Raw genomic sequence first — 21,840 nt, 5'->3', positions numbered from 1 at the left:
GAGTGCTCCCAACAGCTGACAGCTCCTAAGTATCTGGATCAAGCTCGCCTCCCTGCCTACCTGTGGGCATGAACACAGCGTCCAAAGAAGGGACGTCAGTACGAATATTGTACTAAGTATGAGAGGCATGAACAATGAAGAAAGGCATCAATAAGATAATGAGAGCATCAATATAAAGCATATGGATCTGACCGATAATCATAAATGGAATAATGCATGCTGTCTTACTCATACCTATCATCGTAACATGTATGCATCATATGCAAGTTGCCCGCCCATGTCGGAACGGTGTGATAATCAATAATATAAGCCCGCGTCCGGGGTACCATCTCATGCCGCCCACTAGTGGTGTCTGCCCACGCCCGAAGGTCGTGGTGTATCCGTATCGCCGCCCGCCGAAGCGGTGTCTGCCCGGCCAACTAGGCCCGGTATGAAATGCTCATGCCATGCTTATCATAAAATAATCATAATAATGTACTCATTGTAAAATACTTATCTTATCATAGCACATGCGTAAGGTTTGAGAACAACTTTACTCTATCGGGGTGACGTAAGGTCGTGACCCCCCGATTACTTTATGGAGCAATTACGGACATTCTGCCTCACCTTGAAAGGACTAGTACATAAGGTGAGTGTAGGCAAGGACTAACATCATCATCATCCTAGCATCATCATATCGTATAACTTATCTCATATAGGCATTTAACTTTTTGGAATGTAGGAGCTCATGGAAAGATGGTAATTCTGACTATAAGATTCATGCCATTGGAAAGAAAGGACTAGCCTCACATACCTTGCCGTTTAGCTAAGTTGTTGTCCACTTATTCTCCTTCGATACCACGTCATCACCTTCATGAGAGAATTCGTATTACATTAGTTAATTAACTACAAGAACGGATCGCTAGTTCTAGGAAAATTTGGGCAGTACTTCTTTCGTTTATACTACTTTTCCCATGTTCTATATCTATTCCCAACATTCACAATGCTATTCGCAATATCGCAATCAAAATCATTATTTATGCACCATTAGCAAAATCCACCATTTTCCTCCAATTTTCCCATATTTCCCCCTTTAGCTCACCTTAGTGCTTTTGTGCATTTACTACTTGTTTCACATTATAAATATCATTTATATCGTATTTGTACTCACAACACTTCAACATTCATGATTCAATTCCACTATCATTCATTTATGTCACTATTCACTCAATAATGACCCATTCCTATGTTCTTCTACATTTTAAGTATCTAAGCCTTCCAATACCTTGAATCACGTGGTATAGTCATGAAACATACCTTAAATGATGATTGAACAGGCCTTGAGTTGAAATACTTCACTTAGCCAAAACCCTAGTTCCACCCTTTTAAGGATTTCTTGACTTAGATGATCCTTTGATGTGTTCTTACACTTGTTTTCATGAATTTAGTGGTGTTAATCTTGATGTTCCCTTTGATTCTCTTGAATTCTTATGGAGGAAATATTTGGAGAGTTCTAGAGCATTCTTGAGTTGTATGGAAGAAAAATGAAATGAAATGAAGCCTAAGTTCCTTTTTAATAATCACAAAACTGATCTTTAATGAAAAATGGTTGGGATGAACAGTGGTCGTAAACCACAGTTTACAGACCGTATTGTGGTTTACGGTCCGTCCTCCATGATCGTTTTTAATCATCCCAGAAACAGAAAGTTTGGCTGAGGGACATGGCAGTTTACGACCGAGGTTTACGGTCCGTAAACCAGTTTACGGGCCGTCCTCCAAGTCGTGTTTAGCCATTTCATCACTTGGCAGAAACTTTGAGATTTTAGAAGGCTGGAGGACTATTGTACTATACGGTCCGTAAATCACTTTACGGGCCGTATAGTGCCCTTTTACGACCACTGAGCTGAAAATTTTCCGCAACCTTCTTATTTCCAAAAATTCATAATTAGCCATTCCCGACTTAGTAAAACATCATACACTCAAGCCCTTCATTGTTCTACTCATCACACAAGTACAGAAAAATTTCCGAGGTGTAACAATAGTCGAGCTTATTGTGTGATTGAATAACGAGCAAAGCATAAAGAGTTTCTATTCCTAAAGGGTTCTATAAGGATTAATGTCTCTAACTTTCATATGTGGTCTTGAATTGTTCTGAAACGTTCATAAAGGTTTCTGTAATGAATAACGTCCATAACTTTCTTATGCTAACTCGGATTGACTCGAAACGTGTTTATGCTCCTTCAAGTGTCGATTAGTGTACTTACCTATCGAGTCTTAAAAAAATTGATTTATATGCATATAGTTTCTCACTACTCTGCTCGTGCATGCCTCAATATATCTTTCACTGAGTCCCGGGCCAGGACACGTTCTCGTGCGTACTCCACTGCATTGTTCACCGCGTCCCTCACTAGAGGGCCGGGGCACGTTATATGTATATATATATATATATATATATATATATATATATATATATATATACATGATATGATGACATGATGATATGATGATATGGGGGTGGCGGCCAGGATGGCATATAATGACTCTATTCACCGAGTCCCTCACTAGAGGGCCGGGACACATTATATGTATATATGATATATGATGTTGACATGCAAGATTTTCATTTCAAAAGGCAAGTGTATATATATATATATATGTATATATATATATATACATATATATATATATATATACATATATATATGTATATATATATATATATATATATATATATATAGATGTATATATATATATATATGCATATATATATGCATACATATGTATGTAAATATGTATATATATGTATACATATGTATGTATATATATGTATACATATATATACATATGTATACATATATGATATGATGACATGATGATATGATGATATGGGGGTGGCGGCCAGGATGACATATAATGACTCTATTCACCGAGTCCCTCACTAGAGGGCCGGGACACATTATATGTATATATGATATATGATGTTGACATGCAAGATTTTCATTTCAAAAGGCAAGTGTAATGATGTTTTTAACAGTCATACTTGTTTTTGGTAAATCTCCGTTTTAGTTATGATCCTCTTTACTTTATTTCATGCCTTACATGCTAAGTACATATTCCGTATTGACCCCCTTTCTTCGGGGGCTGCGTTTCATGTCACGCAGGTGTATACAGATGAGTAGAGGACATTGCTAGGAGATGTACCAGCGGGATTGGCGAGCTCCATTCCCTTCCGGAGTGTTGCCGAGTCAGAGTATTCATGTTATGGTATCTTGATTGATGTTAGAGACTTTGCAGACAGAGTCACGTGTATAGGATGTCAGTCTTGTAAGCGGCTCTGCAGGCCGACGTACCATTATGCTTTATGTTACAAATTCCATATGATTACAGATTTTACTTGACTTGAGAACGACGAAAAGAATGGTTTTGACAAATTTCTATTATGTATTTCATTTCGTAACTTAAGAGTCCAGTGAGGTTATGAACATAACGAGAGTTAAAGGGGTTCGCTCGGCTCTGAGTATGGGGTCGGGTGCCCATCATGCCTTATCAAGATTAGGGTGTGACAAGGCCCAATAACATATATATGCATAACTGAGGCCGACAAGGCTAACAAAACACATCAACATTAACTGATAGTTTGTAAGCCTCTAAGAGTACTTAAATGCAACAACTGGTCGGGACAGGGCCCCACTTTACCCAACACCATCTAAATATATGTATATACATGTATGCATCCTATTTGATGACTCTGACCAGCAACTCCAGAGAATGGAGTGCGAACATCCCTGCTGAACTCCGGTACCCTACTGAGAAAGGTACATCAATCCGTCTACCTGTACCTGTGGGCATCATCACAGCGTCCCCAAACAAAAGGAGGTCAGTATGAATAAAGTACTGAGTATGTAAGGCATGAATAACAACATAGTGAAAGTACAGAAGGAACATAAGATAAGAGTACATCTGATTGTATTTTAAGGCGGATATCATGCATGCTTAGCTTTTAAAAAAAACATTTTTCATACATATATAACATAAGTGTTAGTGTTGTGGAACGTGCAGCCTGATCATAATGTTAGTGCTGCGGAACGTGCAGCCCGAGCCATATATCATACCATCCCGTGTCCGAGGCATCATCATAACCTGCCCACTGCAGCGGTGTGCACAATAGGTGTCGTACCCGACCGACTATAGCGCGGCTAGGTAATGACAATAAATAAATACATACATACATACATATATATATATATATATATATATATATATATATATATATATATATATATATATATATATATTCGACATCAAAAAAGCGTATTCATAAAAATATTTGGAAAAAGAAGGGATATTGGGTAGCATTAAAGGCTTTTTCGCATCAGAAGAGAGATTTCAGGAAATGGCAGATCTATTCACTCTATCAATAACCGATCCGGATCTGGTGTATCATAAGGGATTTGCCTTTTCTATTGATTCCTGCGGATTGGATAAAAAACAATTCTTGAATGAGGCCAGGGATGAATCGAAAAAGAAATCTTTATTAGTTCTACCTCCTACATATACACATATAGATATGTATATATATGTATGTATACATATACACATATGTACATACATATACACATATAGATATGTATATATATGTATGTATACATATACACATATGTACATACATATACACATATAGATATGTATATATATATATATATATATATATATATATATATATATATATATATATATAGGTGCAAGACTGACCTCAGAAGAGATATCATAACAAGAGTTGGAGTGACCTATCATCGTTACTCTCCGACTATCATTATTGTTGCTACGTACTTTATCCTTTCAATTCAAAAAACAACACGTGGAGAATAGGAGATATACTTCAATAATGATTATATAAGTGATAAAGATCGGCTCAACTAAATAAAATACCATTAGCTCAACCTCAACACGAAGAATAACATAGTGAACAACCTTTTTCCAATCGACAAGAAAGATACGAGGTGTGAGAAAGTACTACTACACAAGGCATATTTAAATCAAGGAAACAAACTTCACCATTAGAGTGGTGGAATCAACTCAACTTTAATGGAAAAAGTACCATGATGAACATTATACTTCTCTCGGTAAACAAGAAGGATAAGGAATGTGGGAAAATATTTCAATGTGAACTATTCATAAGAAGTAGTAAGGTTAATCATTTTGGAACACCCTCGATACATGTTTAACGGAAGACCTGTCAAATGATAACCAAATGAAATATGGAAACATGAAGAGTTCTTTTATACGAGTCATATAAGAAGTAGAGATTAGCTCGTTCATTCTTGGATATGATCGACACAAGTCAATGTGATAACATTTAAAAAAAAACGCATTGGAATTCTAGTCATGCCAAGAAAAGAAGAGAAAAGCCCTACATACCTCGTTGATTGAAGTTATATACATTTCCTAAAGTCTCGAACCTTTACAACTGACTTCCTACAGGATTCGAACAATTCAAGATCAACTTTGAGCATATAGCCAATAAAAATCTTCATTTAGGCATTTTATCGGGCAATTTGTAGGCACGAGTTTGTAAGCTCTTTCGTAGTGTAGCTTCTTGTAAAACACTACCAAAAACCTACTTTTCTACTTCTCCTTACTACCATGATTCAATCCACAGCATCATAACTCCAAACAATACAACAAACCCAACACAAATAGCTTAACAAGTTAGCCATGTCCATAGAAGCTTCAAGTTTTAACCATAACTTATTCATATGGGATTTTCCCTCCAAATTTCTTAGATTAAATACTTGAATAATCATGAAGATATGATTAAGAGGATAAAACATACCTTAGATTCCCACAATCAATCCAAAATAGAAGTTGCTTCAAGATGACGTTTTCTTCCGAAAAGCGAATTTATGGAGAAATGAAGGTTTCGTGATTGCCACGGTCTTTGTTGTGTTAAGATGGATTGATTAGCTCCTTGATATGTTCATGGATTATGGAGGAATGTTTGAGAGGGTTTAGGAGGTGTCTTAGGGTTTGGTCGTAAGAGAAATGAGGTTGAAAATGATTTGGGGATTTTTTATATATGTTGAGCTATGCAGCCACTAACTTAGCACATTGTTCCCGTAGTAGTTTGCATTCCTAGACAGAAATGTGAATTTCTCTCTACTCCAACGTTGTATCGACGAATAGTAAAATACTGTGCAAACTAGACTCGTAGACTTTCAATTTGGTGGGTGGATCACCCAGTAAATCCAAGTAGATTGAGAGAAAAGCTCCGAGATATCTGACCCAAATTTCAGTGAAATTTACAAACTTAACTTGCGACGCCCTTTGTCAACTTTCATATTACAACTCGTTTGACTTCCAAACTTAACAAGAGACTATTATACGATTCAAATACTTCATATAATTACTTGCTTAGCATGTGAAACACTCCTAATCTCACCCAAAAGTATAAGTTATTGTATTCCCAACTTGCCGACTTTTGCTGAAACTCATCCTTCTTTGATTCATTCATCCTTCAAACCTTCCGCCACTTACTAATATTATTTATAAACTCTTATAACCATTTATATTAATAAGCTCAATCCCTTTTAACCTCAAGATAATTTCTTTCGAACTTGCGTCAACTAACACATGATGCGACTTTAACGTGCGAAAATCCGGGGTGTAACAGGTCAATTAATCTCAAAAACACTTTTGAGTAGCAATTAGTGTTTGGCCAAACTTTTGAAAAGTACTTCTAAGTATATTTTCTCAAAAGTGTTTTTGGGAAAATGCTACTTTTTTTAACTTCTGAAAAACGGCTTCTACGACTCCCCAGAAACATTTATTTTTCCCAAAAGCTTGACCAAACAATTCATCTTTTGAAAGAGGAAAAAAAGCACTTTTGGCCTCTCTAAAGATTGGCCAAACAGGCTATTAATAACTGAAGTCCAAGTGATTAAAATTAAGACCTTCATTAAGTGCAAACAAATGAGATCTAGATGGGGAGGGGAAAATGGAAAAATATAATGAAAAAGTAAACAAATTAATTGATTTGGGATGAGTGTAATGTGGGAGGGTTAAAAAATAATGAAGAGAAGGGCTTTTGGGTACAAAAAGAATTTGGATCGAGTTATAACATGGGGCGGGTTAAAAACAAAGGTAATGGATTAAAATAGATGGAACGAATTGAATGATGTGGGAGTTTAATTAGATGACACACGACATATTTGGTATTTAAAAACCAAATAATTGACTTATAATATCGGGCGTGTGAACCTTTAGTGATTAATGATATGAAAGGGCCAAAGGTATTATGGAAGGACAATCTTTATATTCAACTATTAACGAATGACATGGCCAGACCTTTTCTCATCATTCGAGCTTTTACCCCATTTTAAATACCACACACCAATGAGAACAAAAAATTTGATTCACCACATTGCCGCCCACCATTATCAACTATGTGTCACCACCTAGCAACAACAACCACCATCCTTAGCTATGATCACTATTACTGCTGATCACTATAATTAACCGGCATCGTCATCAATCATCACTAACCATCATTACTATAACAACCACCAATCACCACCACTAGTCATTGTGTTATATATCGTCAATCACCGCCATTATTCACCATCACTGTTAGCTATCATTATCATCCACGACAACTGTCAACAGCCACCACCAACTACCACCATCAATCTCTACTGCTAACCATCAGCACCGCTAGCTGCTACTCATAACCCACCATTAGCCAATATCATCCCAATCGGCATCAACAACCATAATTGTTAGCCATCATCATCATATAAGTTTTTGAAAAATGTTTTGTAGATATATATTGTATCAGAATAATTTAGTGTTTTATTAAATTTTATGTTTATCAAATTTTAAAAAGACAATTTTTATACATTCAAGTGTTAAAAAAATAAGACGTCTTAGTTATTTAATATTGAGATGTATATCTAAATCTTAATACACATCTTAAATATTCAACCCTATATTCAGATTCAGACGTTTTAATTTTAACGAAAACAAATGAGGTCTTAGTCTCTTTCTTTTTATTGTTCAGGTTTTTATTCTTATTTTAATTTTTTTTCTATTTTTATTCTCTTTATTCTTTTTCAACATCACTTATTATTCTCCTCGAGGGTCTCGCCAAAAAATTCCACTAGCGAAGAACCAAAGATATGGTTATTAGCGACTTTTCTTTGTCTTTACCCTTTTTTTGTTACAAAACTTTTTCCTATCGACCTCAAAATCTTCATGGCTTTCTCTTTTCTCCTCTAAAACTTCTCTACAAAATTCAAGAAAAACTTTGTTGATAGAAATTGTGAAGGAGATGTAAAAGTGTGGTCGTAGTAATGGGATAGAAGCTGGTGATTGTCTGATGTCATGGGTGGTAGAGGCGGGTCCAGATTTTTTTATTTTTAGAAACCACTAAGCATCACTTAGTGGAGGGAATATTTATTAATTATTAAATAATAAGTAGAAGTTAAACAGACCAAATAAAAAATAAAATACAAAAAACAAAACAAAGAAAACAAAGGACCCGGTTCATAGTGACCCAATCCAAATAAAAACACCAAAGAGATGTTGCAGCCGACCAATACTCCATTTTCACTACACAATTAGGAAAGTTCTTGAAAGTTGCCTTCACCAGAGCTAGGCCATCGCAAATCTCCCAAGGTTCAAAATCTGGTGTTCTGGTATGGATTAGCGTCATCATCGCACCCTAATGCTCTCACCGGTGCTGCAAACCCATAGCCAAGGAGTTTATTCTCAGATAAGCCAAATCTGTTCCTTCAGGTAAGAAATGCTTTCAATCTTCAATTTTCCTTCCTTGTAAGTGAAAGAATGAACGTTATGTCGATCTTCTACCCTTGTCTTCTCGGACTGAACAGTTTATGAGTTGAAGTGTTCTTGGAGAATGTAATCTGTGAATCTGCTATGCTTATATGACTGTTGAGCTGAAATTCATGCTTTAGCTAAGATGCGTGTAGTCCCAAGTTGTGATTGATGTTAACAATTGCTATTTAACTGTATAATTAACTAGTATAATTTTGTCCATAATCTACAACTTATTCTCCTCAGATTAGCCATAGAAATGGTTAATCATCAGATTAAAAGGAATAGATATTTAATGCACAAATACACTAGTATATTAACGAGCTAAATACCTTATGTAGATTCCTTGTCTCGAATTCTGCTCCACCCTTGAATGTACATATGATTGTGCTTCCTATCTATTGACCCAACTTCAATGGGCTAAGCCAAGGCTAATACCACCATTAGAAGTTCTGTCAATATTTGGGTCACAAAATCAGGTATGTACATCATTATATCAAGGATTTTTAACATTTCTGATCCTAAGGTTAGGCACTTGATATTTGTCTAAATTTAGAATCCTCCTCCCTGCACTGGGTACTCAAAAAAGGAATTAAAACTTGATGTACCTACAGGATCAAAAGCTAGGTTAGTTAAAAAAATTGCCAAAGTGTTTCCTTCCATGTATACATGTTGTATTATCACATTAAATTCATCTTTCATTTTCCTGATTGTATCCAGCTCTGTGATAATACCCCATGGTACTTCGCACTCTCCATCAACCACCTTCTTCATCAGTAATGAATCAGTTTCCAAAATCAGTGGATGAATCTCATGATTCACACAATATGTCAGCCCTTCCATTATAGCTCTTGCCTCAGCCGCAACATTAGAATCCTGCCCCAAATCCTTACATTCTGCATATATCAAATATCCATTCCAATCTCTACACAAAAACCATAAGAACTACGCCCAGGATTGCCCTTAGAAGCTCCATAAGTGTTACATTTATACCACCTCTCAAATGGCAATTTCCAATAAACAGTCTTGGTACTCAAAATAGGTTTATACCCTTCAAGAAAAACCACCAATTCAGGCCAAAGGAAAGGTATGTTTTTCAGCCAGGGATACCTGCTCCTTGTCAAGTAGTACAGGTTTCTATTAATCTCATGAATAACTCTATTGAAACTTACCAGTCCTCCATGTTTAATAGTGTTTTTTCTCTTCCACAACTCCCAAGTAATCATTGCAGGAACAGCATGTAGGATAGGTTTAAACTTCTCAGCACACTCTATCTCTGAATGAGATTAATTTGAATTCTAACTGCCTGTTTTAACACATTCCACACATCTGATGCAAATTTAATTGCTAGAAAGAGATGTTGCATAGTCTCCTGTTGTGGGTCTGTACAACAATAACATCTTGATAGAATGAGAATCCTAATCCTCTTTAAAGTGTCATCAATAGGGAGGATAGATTTTCATAATCTCCAAAGAAAGAATGATATCTTAAAAGGCACCCTTTAATCCACATAAGTTTAAAATCAGTTTTTTCATGCTCTCTTTGTCTCAAAATGTTCCATGCACTACTGACAGAAAACTTTCCTGTACTAGTAGGCATCCACCAAGGTCTGTCCCATTTACCTTCCAATTCCCCTATATGAATTTCTGATTTGCTGTGTTCCATTATGTCTGCTGGGAAAGATTGATTGAGCAATTGATCTTTCCAAACTCCTCCATCTATTAAATCAGCCACATCTTCAAGATCTTCATTTAAGGGATATTCATTAGAGCCACCCAATTTGGTTCAATTTTCATACCAAACATTGGATGTTCCCCCTTTAATTTCCCACCAAATCTCATGCTCAATTGGTTCCCTTACTTGTAACATTTTCTTCCATGGTTGTGTTCCACCTTTCCATTGTACCAAAGTAGGAATTACTTTCTTACAATACTTTTTCCACATGTAGTTTTCCCATACAAAAGATGTAGTCCTGAATCTCCACCACAATTTAGCAAATAAAGCATTAGACATATCAAATAGAGACTTGAACCCCAAACCACCTTCCCCTGTTGGCAAACAAACATCCTTCCAAGAGACCCAATGTCTACTCCTCCTTTCTTCCTTACTACTCCAATAGAATCTTGCAAAAATTCTATGAAGTTCCTTAATTACACATTTAGGAGGTGCAATCACTGAAAGGAGATGAATAGACATACTTTGAAGAACACTATTAATCTGAACAACTTTTCCTCCAAAAGAAAGTATCTTTCCTTTCCAAGAATGTAACTTCCCCTTCACTTTTTTAAAAAGCTCAGCATAATAAATCTTTTTCTTTCTCGAGTGACAGATAGGACAGCCAAGATAAGTGAAAAGGAACCGTCCCTTATTAAAACCAGTTATATTCTCAACTGCTTGCATCAGCTCATTGCCCTCCTTAGAGTACATGTAGAAAGAGCTCTTAGATGAGTTAATTAGTTGCCCAGAAGTCTGTTCATAATTCTTTAGAACCTGCATAATTCTTTTTAGAGAGTATGAGTCAGCAGAAGCAAAAATAATTTTGTCATCAGCATAAGCTAGATGATTCAATGGATTTGTCCACTTTGGCACCCCATATCCAATATATTTATCATTTTCAAATAAAGCATTTAAAGCCCTTGATAATACTTCTGCTGACAGTAGGAACAAGGCTGGAGATAGAGGGTCTCCTTGTTTTACCCCTCTTGTGGAATGAAAAAATCCAGTAGCTTGTCCATTTAGTAAAACAGAATACTAGTTGTTCTCTATCAATCTCCTCATTAGATTAATAAGATGCTCAGAAAATCCCATCTTCCTTAACACATGGAGTAGAAATTTCCAATATACTATGTCATAAGCCTTAGCCATGTCCAACTTAATAACCACATTTGCTAGCTTACCCCTTATTCTAATATCTGAGACTCTCTTGAGTGAGTAAGATATTCTCAAATATACTCCTTGCTCTCAAATACATTCCTTCCTTTAACAAAGCCGGATTGATTTGGAGAAATCAAAGAAGGGAGTATACTTTCCATTCTATCATGTAGAATCCTTGAAATCACCTTATTGATGAAGTTAGATAAGCTAACGGGCCTCATATATGAGAAAGTTTGCACGGTCTGTTTCTTAGGAATAAGAACCAGATTAGTATGGGTAATAGATGAAAGTACAAGAGGGGGGGGGGGTGAATTGTAAGCCTGTTAAAAAAAATCTAGTCGACTACTGTTTGGTGTCAGTCGACTGATAGCGAGACAGCCTGCACAAAATTATCAGTCCTTCGATTTGCACAAGTATAAACCACAATAAATAGCAAGGGTGCAGAATATAATATGAGAGCAATAAAATAAATGACACCCGGAATTTTTATACTGGTTCGGAACCAATGTGGTATCCTAATCCAGTCCCCTTGGGTTGCAAGGAGGTTATCTCTTTAAGCTCTTTGTAGTTTGAGTTGAGTACAACCTTTATGGTTTTCCTCATTCACCACCAACATTTACAAGGTTGGTTTTCACTCGCTCACCAACAACGAACAAGGGTTGGTTTTGACACGCTCACCAACAACGCACAAAGTTGGTTTTTCACTCGCTTACCAACAACGACTCTTTGGTTTTCACTCGCTCACCAAAGAAAAGAACAATGACACAACCTCTCAATACAAAGCCTCACCAACTATACTATCTCTCCTCTCTTTTTTGTTTACACAGTAAGTCACTCAGAATTACAATGCTTATGAAAAGTAGAGCAAAGAACTTGAGAAGGTTGAGACAAAAGTATAAGTGGTTGCGTGTTGAACCAGTTCAATACTTCTTCTTTAAATAGTGGCTCGTGTGCTCCAAGAAATCTGACCGTTGCTACTTCACTTGTCTTGATACGTTGAATCTCTATTTGAAGTAGTATCTTCAATCTTTGATGAATCTTCTCTTCAATTGGTTGCACAAAATATTTGCTCCAAAGATTTTTGCTGACATTCCTTTCTTGGCCCAATTGTAATAAATATCATATTTGAACTCTTGGAATATTTCAAAGATATCTCCTTACCTTATCACTTCCCAATTTTCCAGTAGTGTTTGGAATTCTATGAGTGACGTGAGTAAGACCAAATTTTGGTCCTATAATAGCATGACCTTTTTTTTGGCTATTATAATATTTGAATCTTGGGTCATAAAAAAAGATTCTCTCTTCATTTTATAATCTCAACTTGTACGTGGACTTCATTATCTCATTTAGAGAAGATTTTGTCCCATTTTACTTCAGCATGATTTAAGGAATAATCCAACCACTGATTTATTTCCTTCCTTTCATGACTCGGTACCACTTACATCCTCCTTGATCCTGTAACCATAATTCTTTGCTGTAGATATTTCCTTGTATATATGATGAGCTATTTGCAATTCCAATTCTTCACTTGATTGATGAAATCTCGCTGAACTCTTTTTCTTTTGGCAAGTTTCTAGCTGTATATATTTGAGCTCTTATTTAAGCAACCCAAGAGAATTTCAAGATCCTCTTCATTTCACCTTGGATCTTGATTTATATTAATTTGAATGTAATCACATTCGTCTTCTAGCATTTGGACTTTGATCACTCTGAACATGAACACTTTTGTGCACTTATGAATTTTGGCATATCTTGATACTCCATAGATTTGTGGACCTTCTTTAAGTAACAAGAGTTGATCTCGATCTTTTCATTTTCTAGAATATTTTTCTTCCGTAGAATCTTAGTAAATATTCTTTCCATAATTCTTGCACCTTGATTTGAGTAAGTATTTTTCTTCCACATCTTCTTCCGTAATTCCATCTTGTAATATCTTCTTTTCCTTATTTGATTAGATCTTCACCAGATCCCTCTTCATCAAATAAACCTATACCAAAAATAAATTTACCTCAAGTAAATGTTCTTTTATTAATAATTATGTTGGTTTGTTATCATCAAAATTAATAGGTGGAATCTTGGACCTAACAATAGATTTAGGTAACTCTTTTCCATCAAAGAAGGCCAGAACTACAGCATGCACATCATTACCAACTATTTCCCAATAGTGCTGATAGAATAAACCTGTAAACCCATCTGGGCCACTAGCACTGTCACCCCCCAAAGCAAATACTGCCCTTTTGACTTCATCTTTAGAGGGATAAGAACATAAGACAACATTTTGATTCTGTGAACCATGGATGGGATGGATGGGACATGCTGAAGAATATCAAAGTCCACTGTATCTCCTTCTTGTGTGAATTGCTTGTTGAAAAAATTAACTGCTTCCTCTGAAACTTGGTCCATAGTCCCCAGCCAAACACTATTGTTGTTCTGAATCATTTTTAACTGTAACTTTTTCCTCTTCCCATTCACATGGTTATGGAAAAAATTAGTGTTTCTGTCCCTTTCAGTCAACCATGAAATGCCAGCTTTTTGCCTCCAATACGGTTCTTCAATGTTTAGATACTTTTTCAACTCTGTTTGTGCTTTCCGAAGCACAATTCTGTTAATTATACTAGGATGTTCCTCAAACAATTGTTCCTTTACCCTAACCACCTCCTCTCTCATAGATAATTTTTTGAAAATGTCCCCAAAATTTTCTCTACTCCATTTTGATAAAGCCCTCTTCAGATTCTTCAACCTCTGTTTAAAAGCCAAGAATGGATTATCTACAAATTCTGTCTGCCACTGTTGTTTAACCACATCCTGAAATGACTCATGTTGAGTCCAGAAATTCAAAAACCTAAATGGTTTGTGAAAAGTAATCTCTTCTTCAACACAAGATAATAGTAAAAGGGAGTGATCAGATCCTGTTCTTATCAAATGCTCCACTTCAATTTGTGGAAAAATTTCCTGATATATAGAGTTAACCATTATTCTGTCCAATCTTTTGAAGATGCAATCATCTACAGCCCTACCATTCCACCAAATGTATGGACTTCCTTTGAAACCATGTCAAATAAATCACAAGAATTTATACAAAAGGCAAAATCTTCACATTCAGCAAGTTTAACAGGTACAGCTCCCAACTTCTCCTCTTCTGATAAAATAACACTAAAATCTCCTCCAATCATCCATGGCAAATCCATAGAATTTGCTATTTGATACAAATCATCCCACAATGCTAATCTCTCTCCTTCGTCACATTTAGCAAAGACAAAAGTAACAATAATATCTTTTTTCTATGTCTTGGTAATGAATCTTCAAAGTAATTTGTTGATCTTCATCCATTATGAATTTCCATTAGACTGCAGGATCCACAAAATCCATATCTTCCCATTCTTATTAGCAGTAGCAGCCTCCATTCCCAACCTTCTTTTGTACTTTTACAAATGTCCACAATTCTAAAAAGGTTCCATTAGAGCAACTATGAAACATTTGTGTTGTTTTTGTAAGTTGATGAGTCTCTGAAATGCCTGTTGGGTATTAATAGACATACTATTCCAAATTAATGCCTTATTCATCATTTACACTTGGAGGAAGTTGTTCTCTTTGACATTCTCTTGGTTTGTGATATCTCCTGGACCTTGCGTTTTTAACCACTCTTAGCTAGAACCTTTGGTGACAACCCAGCTTCTCTTGCTACTTTGTGAATGTTGTTGTTGCTGTCCTTCATGCCTTTATCCTCCTCTATTTGCTGAATCCCACCTATAACTTCTTAAATCTCTGCTTGAGATACTCTGTGTGCTACAATATCTTGGAGATTAGCATTAGGGTTTGAGGCTTTGTGTTTAACTACTAACTGACTCTGGTTTGTATTATTGACTGTAGGCACCTGATTCTCCTTCTTAGCAAATCAATCAGCAGCTATGATCCAGTGGGGGATGAAGAGCTTTCTATCACCTTTTTATTTAAGTCAAACCTCATATGCTCATTTACTTCATCATTTACTTGTGTATGTATTGCCTTTTCAGTGCATTGCTTGCTGGCAACTTCATCATTATTACAGGTATTATGAATGCCTATGAATGCCTTCTTTCTGATTGATATTCTGTAGATTAGTATCCATATTGCCAACATCACATGTTCCATCAGCCTCCGAGTTACTGTCATGAATCTTTATTTCATCATCTGGAGGTTTCTTTTGCAGTTGCAATATGCTCAGTTGCCTTTACATTATTTATTTCTGCAGGTTGTACCTCTTTGCTGTCTGATTCTTTTGATGAAGATGCACATGATGCTACATTATGTGTATTATTCACCCTATAGTGTTGGCTTCCAATTTCAGTCTCTATTGCCCGAGGTAAATCTCCAGTTCCTTTAGACTTGAAGAATTTTCTTATAAAATTGTTCCTTCAATTTGCTCTGCTGAATCTGTACCTTCAGGCTGCTCTACCCTATCTCTCCATTTGGTTTGCTCTTCACCTGATTCTGAGATTGTTTCTATTTGAAGAACCTTGCCAAAAGCATTTTCAACCCATATTTTTGCACTTTCTATTCCTTTTCCTTGCCCTTGTTCCCTTTCCCTTTTGCTTTCATTAGTATTTGTAACATGTCCTTAATGGTTGGTAGTATGTCGAGCCTCTTCTTCTACTTCATCATTGTTTGTATCATGTTTTTCCTTATTCTCCTCTGTGCCCTCATTAGACAAAGCATCAAACTTATTATGAGTTTGAATAATTTTTTCTATTTGTGATCGATTATTCTCATTGTCCTTCCCTTTCTTTCCTTTCTCAGCATTGGTTCTCGTCTTCCTTAGCATTCCAACTTTATAAGTTACCAACCACTTTCCCACTTGCCAAGATTTTAATAGGTCTGTTAATGCGGGTCCAGAATTTCAAGGTTGCGAGTGCCACTATTTTATACATGCAAAAACCTACAACAGGCCACAAAGATTGAATAGGAAGGATGGATCGGGTCAGTTAATTTTCAATTGATTTGATTAGGTCTATTAGGTATTCTATTCATAAATAGACAAATAAGTTTCGTTTAGTTTAGCTTTTTTCGCACTTGATTTAAATATTTAAATTTTAGTCAGCTGTAAGAAATTACAAAAAAAAAATCATTAATTGAAAGAGCACATTCATTTAGATAGATTGATAAAAATGTAAATTTCTACATATTTTTTTTCTTTGCTAGATTAATTTACCTTCAATATTTTTGAGTTGGTTTTTCTATCTTAATTATCAAATTTTATGACAATTATCTGCAAAACAAGAGCTTCACATTTTTAATCTATAAGCATCAACCAAAATGTCTAGTAAACAAACCATTTTGATCTCTCAAAAGTAAAAAATTTACGGCCAAATTATATTCAAATTACTTATCAAAGAAGTTTGCTTATGAAGTAAGACTGAATTGTAGAAACAAAATAATAATTGGTGCAAATAAATTAAAAAAGAAAAGATGATGATGAAGGAGGAGGAAAATGAGAGTATTTTTTTTTAGCAGTAGTGGAGAAAGAAAAGAAGAAAATAAAAGGAAGAAAAAGGAGAAAAGCGAGGAGGAGACAAATCAATTGTCTTTAGAATTAGTTACCAAAAAATGCTTGTACGCAGGATCGAACTCGGATGCTCAGTGAAAGAATCTTTGCGGCCTACATTAACCAGTGCCACCAAAGGGGCTTTGTGCATAGGTAGTGCCATTTAATGTATTCATAGGTTTTCTTACAAATATTTACATATACACACAAAAAATTTGTCGAAGTGTGCGGGCGGCGTGGCACTCCTATCTCATAAGGTATATCCGCCCCTGATGGGTGGTGATGGAAAGATGGAGGTTATTATCAATGGCAGAAGTTGCCGCTGGTGGTAGAAAAAAGAGAGAAGAAAGGAATTTAGGTTTGGTCATGATGTGAGGCGAGTTAAAAATAAACAGAGCGAGTTAAAATAGATGGAATGGATTAAATGATGAGGGAGTTTAATTGGATGACAAGCGGCATATTTGATATTTAAAAATCAAGAAATTGGCTCGTAATACAGAGTGTGAGACCCGTTAGTGGTTAATGACACAAAAGGTCCAAAGGTGTGACAACAACAATTTTTTTTGTCTTACTATTAACGAGCGGTATGAATAGGTTATTTTCATAGTTCGTTGACATATTTAAGTTTTTTCTCTTCAAACTATCTTTTAACAGAATATTTATCTTAATTTTTTTAAGTGAGTTAATTTTCATGTTACATTTTATTTTTTATTGAGTTTGAAAGTCGATAATGTATGAAATAATAGAAGATGTAGGTTTGTCCATAATTTAAAGTATCACATGTTAGTAATAAGTTATTCATATTAGTTGATTTTCGTGATAAATGATTGGATCATGTAAATTAGAAATGTCTCCTTTTTTTTCAGTTTCAAAAAAAGAAATGTCTCCTTTTTTTTTTTTTGCTAAAGAAATAGATTACTTAACCTATTTTCATATCGCTGTCTTCACTCGGACATTCATTTCAAATACATATCTCGTTTTTGCACGACGTATGCTGAACTAGAAGAGAAAGGAGGGGACCAGAAATTGTTCAGGCTAGCCAAGGCGAGGGAGAGAAAGGCACGTGATGTGGATCAAGTAAAGTGCATCAAGGACGAGCATGACAAAGTATTGGTAGAGGAGACTCTCATTAGACAGAGATGACAGTCATACTTCTACAAACTCTTGAATGAAGAAGGGGACAGAGACATTGTGTTGGGAGATTTAGAACATACAGGAAGGCGGCGTGATTTTGGGTATTGCAGGAGTATTAAGGTTGAGGAGGTTAGGGGTGATGTTCGTAGGATGCGCAGGGGAAGAGCGATCGGACCTGACGGGATTCCTGGGGAATTTTGGAAGAGCGCGGGGCCGGCAGGTTTGGAGTGGCTGACTAGGTTGTTTAATGTCATCTTTAAGACGGCATTGATTCCCGAAGAATGGAGGGCGAGTGTAATGATCCCTCTGTACAAGAATAAGGGAGATATCCAGAGTTGTAACAACTATAGAGGTATCAAACTGCTAAGCCATACTATGAAAGTGTGGGAAAGGGTGGTGGAGATGAGGGTGAGGAGAGGTGTGTCTATTTCAGAGAACCAGTTCGGATTCATGCCGGGACGCTCAACTACAGAAGCCATCCATCTTGTGAGAAGATTGGTGGAGCAGTATAGGGAGAGGAAGAGAGACTTACACATGGTATTCATTGACCTAGAAAAGTGTTATGACAAAGTTCCAAGAGAGATCTTATGGAAATGCTTGGAGGCTAAGAGTGTACATGTGGCGTACATTAGGGTGATCAAGGACATGTATGAGGGAGCCAAAACCAAAGTAAGGACAGTAGGAAGAGACTCAGAGCACTTTCCAGTTGTGATGGGGTTGCATCAAGGATCATCTCTTAGTCCGTTTCTATTTGCCTTAGTGATGGATGGATTGACACGGCAAATTCAAGGTGAGGTGCCATAGTGTATGCTTTTCGCGGACGACATAGTCCTGATCGACGAGACTCGTAGCGGAGTTAACGCTAAGCTGGAGGGTTGGAGACATACTCTGGAGGCTAAAGGGTTTAAGCTGAGTAGGACCAATACAGAGTACTTGGAGTGTAAGTTCAGTGAAGCACCTCAGGAGGCTGGCATGGAAGTGAGGCTTGGTACCCAGGCCATCCAGAAGAAAAATAGTTTTAAGTACCTTGGGTCTATTGTGCAAGGCAGCGGGGAGATTGACGATGATGTCATACATCGTATTGGGGCAGGGTGGATGAAATGGAGGCTTGCTTCCGGAGTGCTATGTGACAAGAAGGTGCCACCAAAACTTAAGGGCAAGTTCTACAAAGCGGTGGTTAGACCGACTACGTTGTATGGGGTGGAGTGCTGGCCAGTTAAGATCTCTCACGTTCAAAATATGAAAGTTGCCGAGATGAGAATGTTGAGATGGATGTGTGGCCACACCAGGAGCGACATGATTAGGAATGAGGATATTCGGGATAAGGTGGGGGTGGCCTCGGTGGAAGACAAGATGCGAGAAGCGAGATTGAGATGGTTTGGGCATGTGAAGAGGAGAGACACAGATGCACCAGTGCAGAGGTGTGAGAGGTTGGCCATGGATGGTTTCAGACGAGGTAGGGGTAGGCCGAAGAAGTATTGAGGAGAGGTAATTAGACACGACATGGCGCAATTACAGCTTACCGAGGACATGACCTTAGATAAGAGGGTTTGGAGGACCCAAATTAGGGTAGAAGGCTAGTAGATAGTCTCGTTATCCGTTCTTATTAGTAGTCGCAGTATCGCAATATAATTTCTTGTGCTCCGATTTATGCTATTATCTGCTATTTCCTGTGCTTTGATTATCCTGTGGTATCTGTGTCGATTACATTATTTTATTTTATATTATTGCATTTCCATGTCGCTTTGAATTTCTTAGCCTTATCTGACTTTTTTTATGCTTTTATGCTTTTCTTGAGCCGAGGGTCTTTCGGAAACAGCCGTCCTACCTTGGTAGGAGTAAGGTCTGCGTACACTCTACCTTCCCCAGACCCCACGATGTGGGATTTCACTGGGTTGTTGTTGTTGTTGTTGTTGTTTTTGCACGACGTCTCTCCCAGGCGGAGACGAATCTAGGATTTAAATTTTAGGGGTTGAACATCTTAAATTTTTAGCACTAAACCATTATGTTTCTAAGGTTATGGGTTCATATCTATCATTTATTGTAATTTTAGTAAGCTTTTACACACAAATTTATATCTCGGATCAAAAGTTTGGGGTTCAATTGAACCTAAGTTATAGTGTTCCATCCGCCGCTGCTCCCAGGGTTAACATTCCCTCATATGAGATTTGTAGGAGAAAGGATCAAGTTGGTCCTTACGAACAGCTTAGTGCACTATCTTCCTTCAACCCTTTGAATGAAATGTGATTTATTAACGCAAAATTTGGTTCGTGTAGACCTTTTTAGGAAATTAGCAACTATATACAGTCAAACCTCTCTATAATTGACATTCGTTATAACAACATTTCACTATAATAGCCTAATTTTCTTGAGAACCAATTTTTCATGCTATAATTTACTTATCTATAACAACATTCTACCTATAACAGCAGTGACATTCATTATAGCAGTACACTCTTTGTAAAATTACCTCTTTATAATAACCTTACTTAATATTGTGTAATGATATTTTGTAAGAAATATATTATCTATAAAAATAAAATATTAAAATATTTATGGTAATCATCATTAATGTCATGCACATAGTAAATTTCAAGTATGAATATATCAAAATCTTCAACTATACTATTAAGCTCTCAGATAGCCTCCAAGGGAAAGCTATTAAATTCCCTTCTGCTGAAAGTTTGGACAAAAATCTTCGTCGGTTCAAGCGTTATATTATCACTAAGAGACTGAAATTTACGAAACAACCTACAATTGTAGAATTCTTACGTTAAACTTGAAATATTTAAATTTTCAATTCATTTTGAATGCACAGGTTCTTTAGATTTTAATTCTTTATCGGTATGGTACAACTAGTTATGGATTTCTTTGTAATTTATTAGTCTTTTCAATTTTTAATTAATGAAATTTGTAAATCAATTGAGATTTTAAAATTAACAAGTATTTTGGTTTCATTTATAACATAAAAGGTACAGAAAAATAATTTGTTTGCGTACTTTTGTTTATAACACCTAAATGAGATGTAAACATCAAATGTCAGTATACATACATAACAATACCTCACTATAGTAGCCATAAATATTTAGGACAAATGTTGCCATCATAGAGAGGTTTGATAGTAATCACTTTTCGAACCGTGTGTGTATCACCCTAATGTTATATAATAAAATACAAGATAAACATTTAAGTGCGTCTGTAGCTGCAATTACTACAATGTAATTTTGGAAAATAAATTCAATAATCTGTCCTAACTTTTAGGGGAAATTTCAAGAACATACAATTGGCTGATTTACATTGCAAAAATATAGCTCATAACTTATATTGTAAAGCTTTGGCTAAAAACAATAGGTTTAAATTAAACCCCGTTAGAGAAAAAAATCAAGCTTCTTGTCCTCTCCTTGAAGAAGAAGAAGAAGAAGAAGAAGAAGAAGAAGAAGAAGAAGAATAAGAATAAGAAGTCCACACAAGAACATTGTATCAATCTTGTATAATAGTGT

The 21,840-nt window shown here is 36.2% G+C and overlaps 1 protein-coding gene and 1 long non-coding RNA gene across 3 annotated transcripts; one reads left to right on the top strand and one right to left on the bottom strand.

Annotated features, from left to right (window-relative positions):
- Window positions 1-3,438: 3,438 nt before the first annotated feature.
- LOC132623555 (uncharacterized) lies at window positions 3,439-5,995 on the bottom strand. Its single transcript, XR_009576290.1, has 3 exons — window positions 5,813-5,995; window positions 5,398-5,454; window positions 3,439-3,818 (listed from the first exon to the last, which is right to left on the bottom strand). It is a non-coding gene; the product is annotated as an uncharacterized LOC132623555 (long non-coding RNA).
- A 2,433-nt stretch (window positions 5,996-8,428) lies between these two features.
- Window positions 8,429-20,462, top strand: LOC132624992 (uncharacterized). 2 transcript variants are annotated; one of them, XM_060339761.1, is made up of 4 exons: window positions 8,429-8,772; window positions 15,556-15,733; window positions 15,917-16,027; window positions 16,538-20,462. In XM_060339761.1, exons 1-4 carry the CDS (start codon window positions 8,702-8,704, stop codon window positions 16,544-16,546), a joined length of 369 nt encoding a protein of 122 aa, XP_060195744.1. In that variant the 5' UTR covers window positions 8,429-8,701; the 3' UTR covers window positions 16,547-20,462. The 2 variants fall into 2 exon arrangements, with proteins under 2 accessions (XP_060195744.1, XP_060195743.1); XM_060339760.1 differs by having other exon boundaries at window positions 16,462-20,462.
- Window positions 20,463-21,840: the final 1,378 nt, after the last annotated feature.

Source organism: Lycium barbarum, chromosome 12 (genome assembly GCF_019175385.1).
Source record: "Lycium barbarum isolate Lr01 chromosome 12, ASM1917538v2, whole genome shotgun sequence".
Lineage (NCBI taxonomy): Eukaryota > Viridiplantae > Streptophyta > Magnoliopsida > Solanales > Solanaceae > Lycium > Lycium barbarum.
Note: the sequence above shows the minus strand (reverse complement) of the source record. Positions and strands in the feature narration are given on the sequence as shown.

Bases quoted from the DNA above. Each gene is read 5' to 3' on its own strand.
- LOC132624992 (XM_060339760.1), top strand. From the start codon at position 8,702: ATGCTCTCACCGGTGCTGCAAACCCATAGCCAAGGAGTTTATTCTCAG. The intron at 15,734-15,916 runs GTATTATGAATG...TTATTTCTGCAG, and splicing joins CAACTTCATCATTATTACAG to GTTGTACCTCTTTGCTGTCT. The intron at 16,028-16,461 runs GTAAATCTCCAG...TTCCTTTCTCAG, and splicing joins TTCAGTCTCTATTGCCCGAG to CATTGGTTCTCGTCTTCCTT.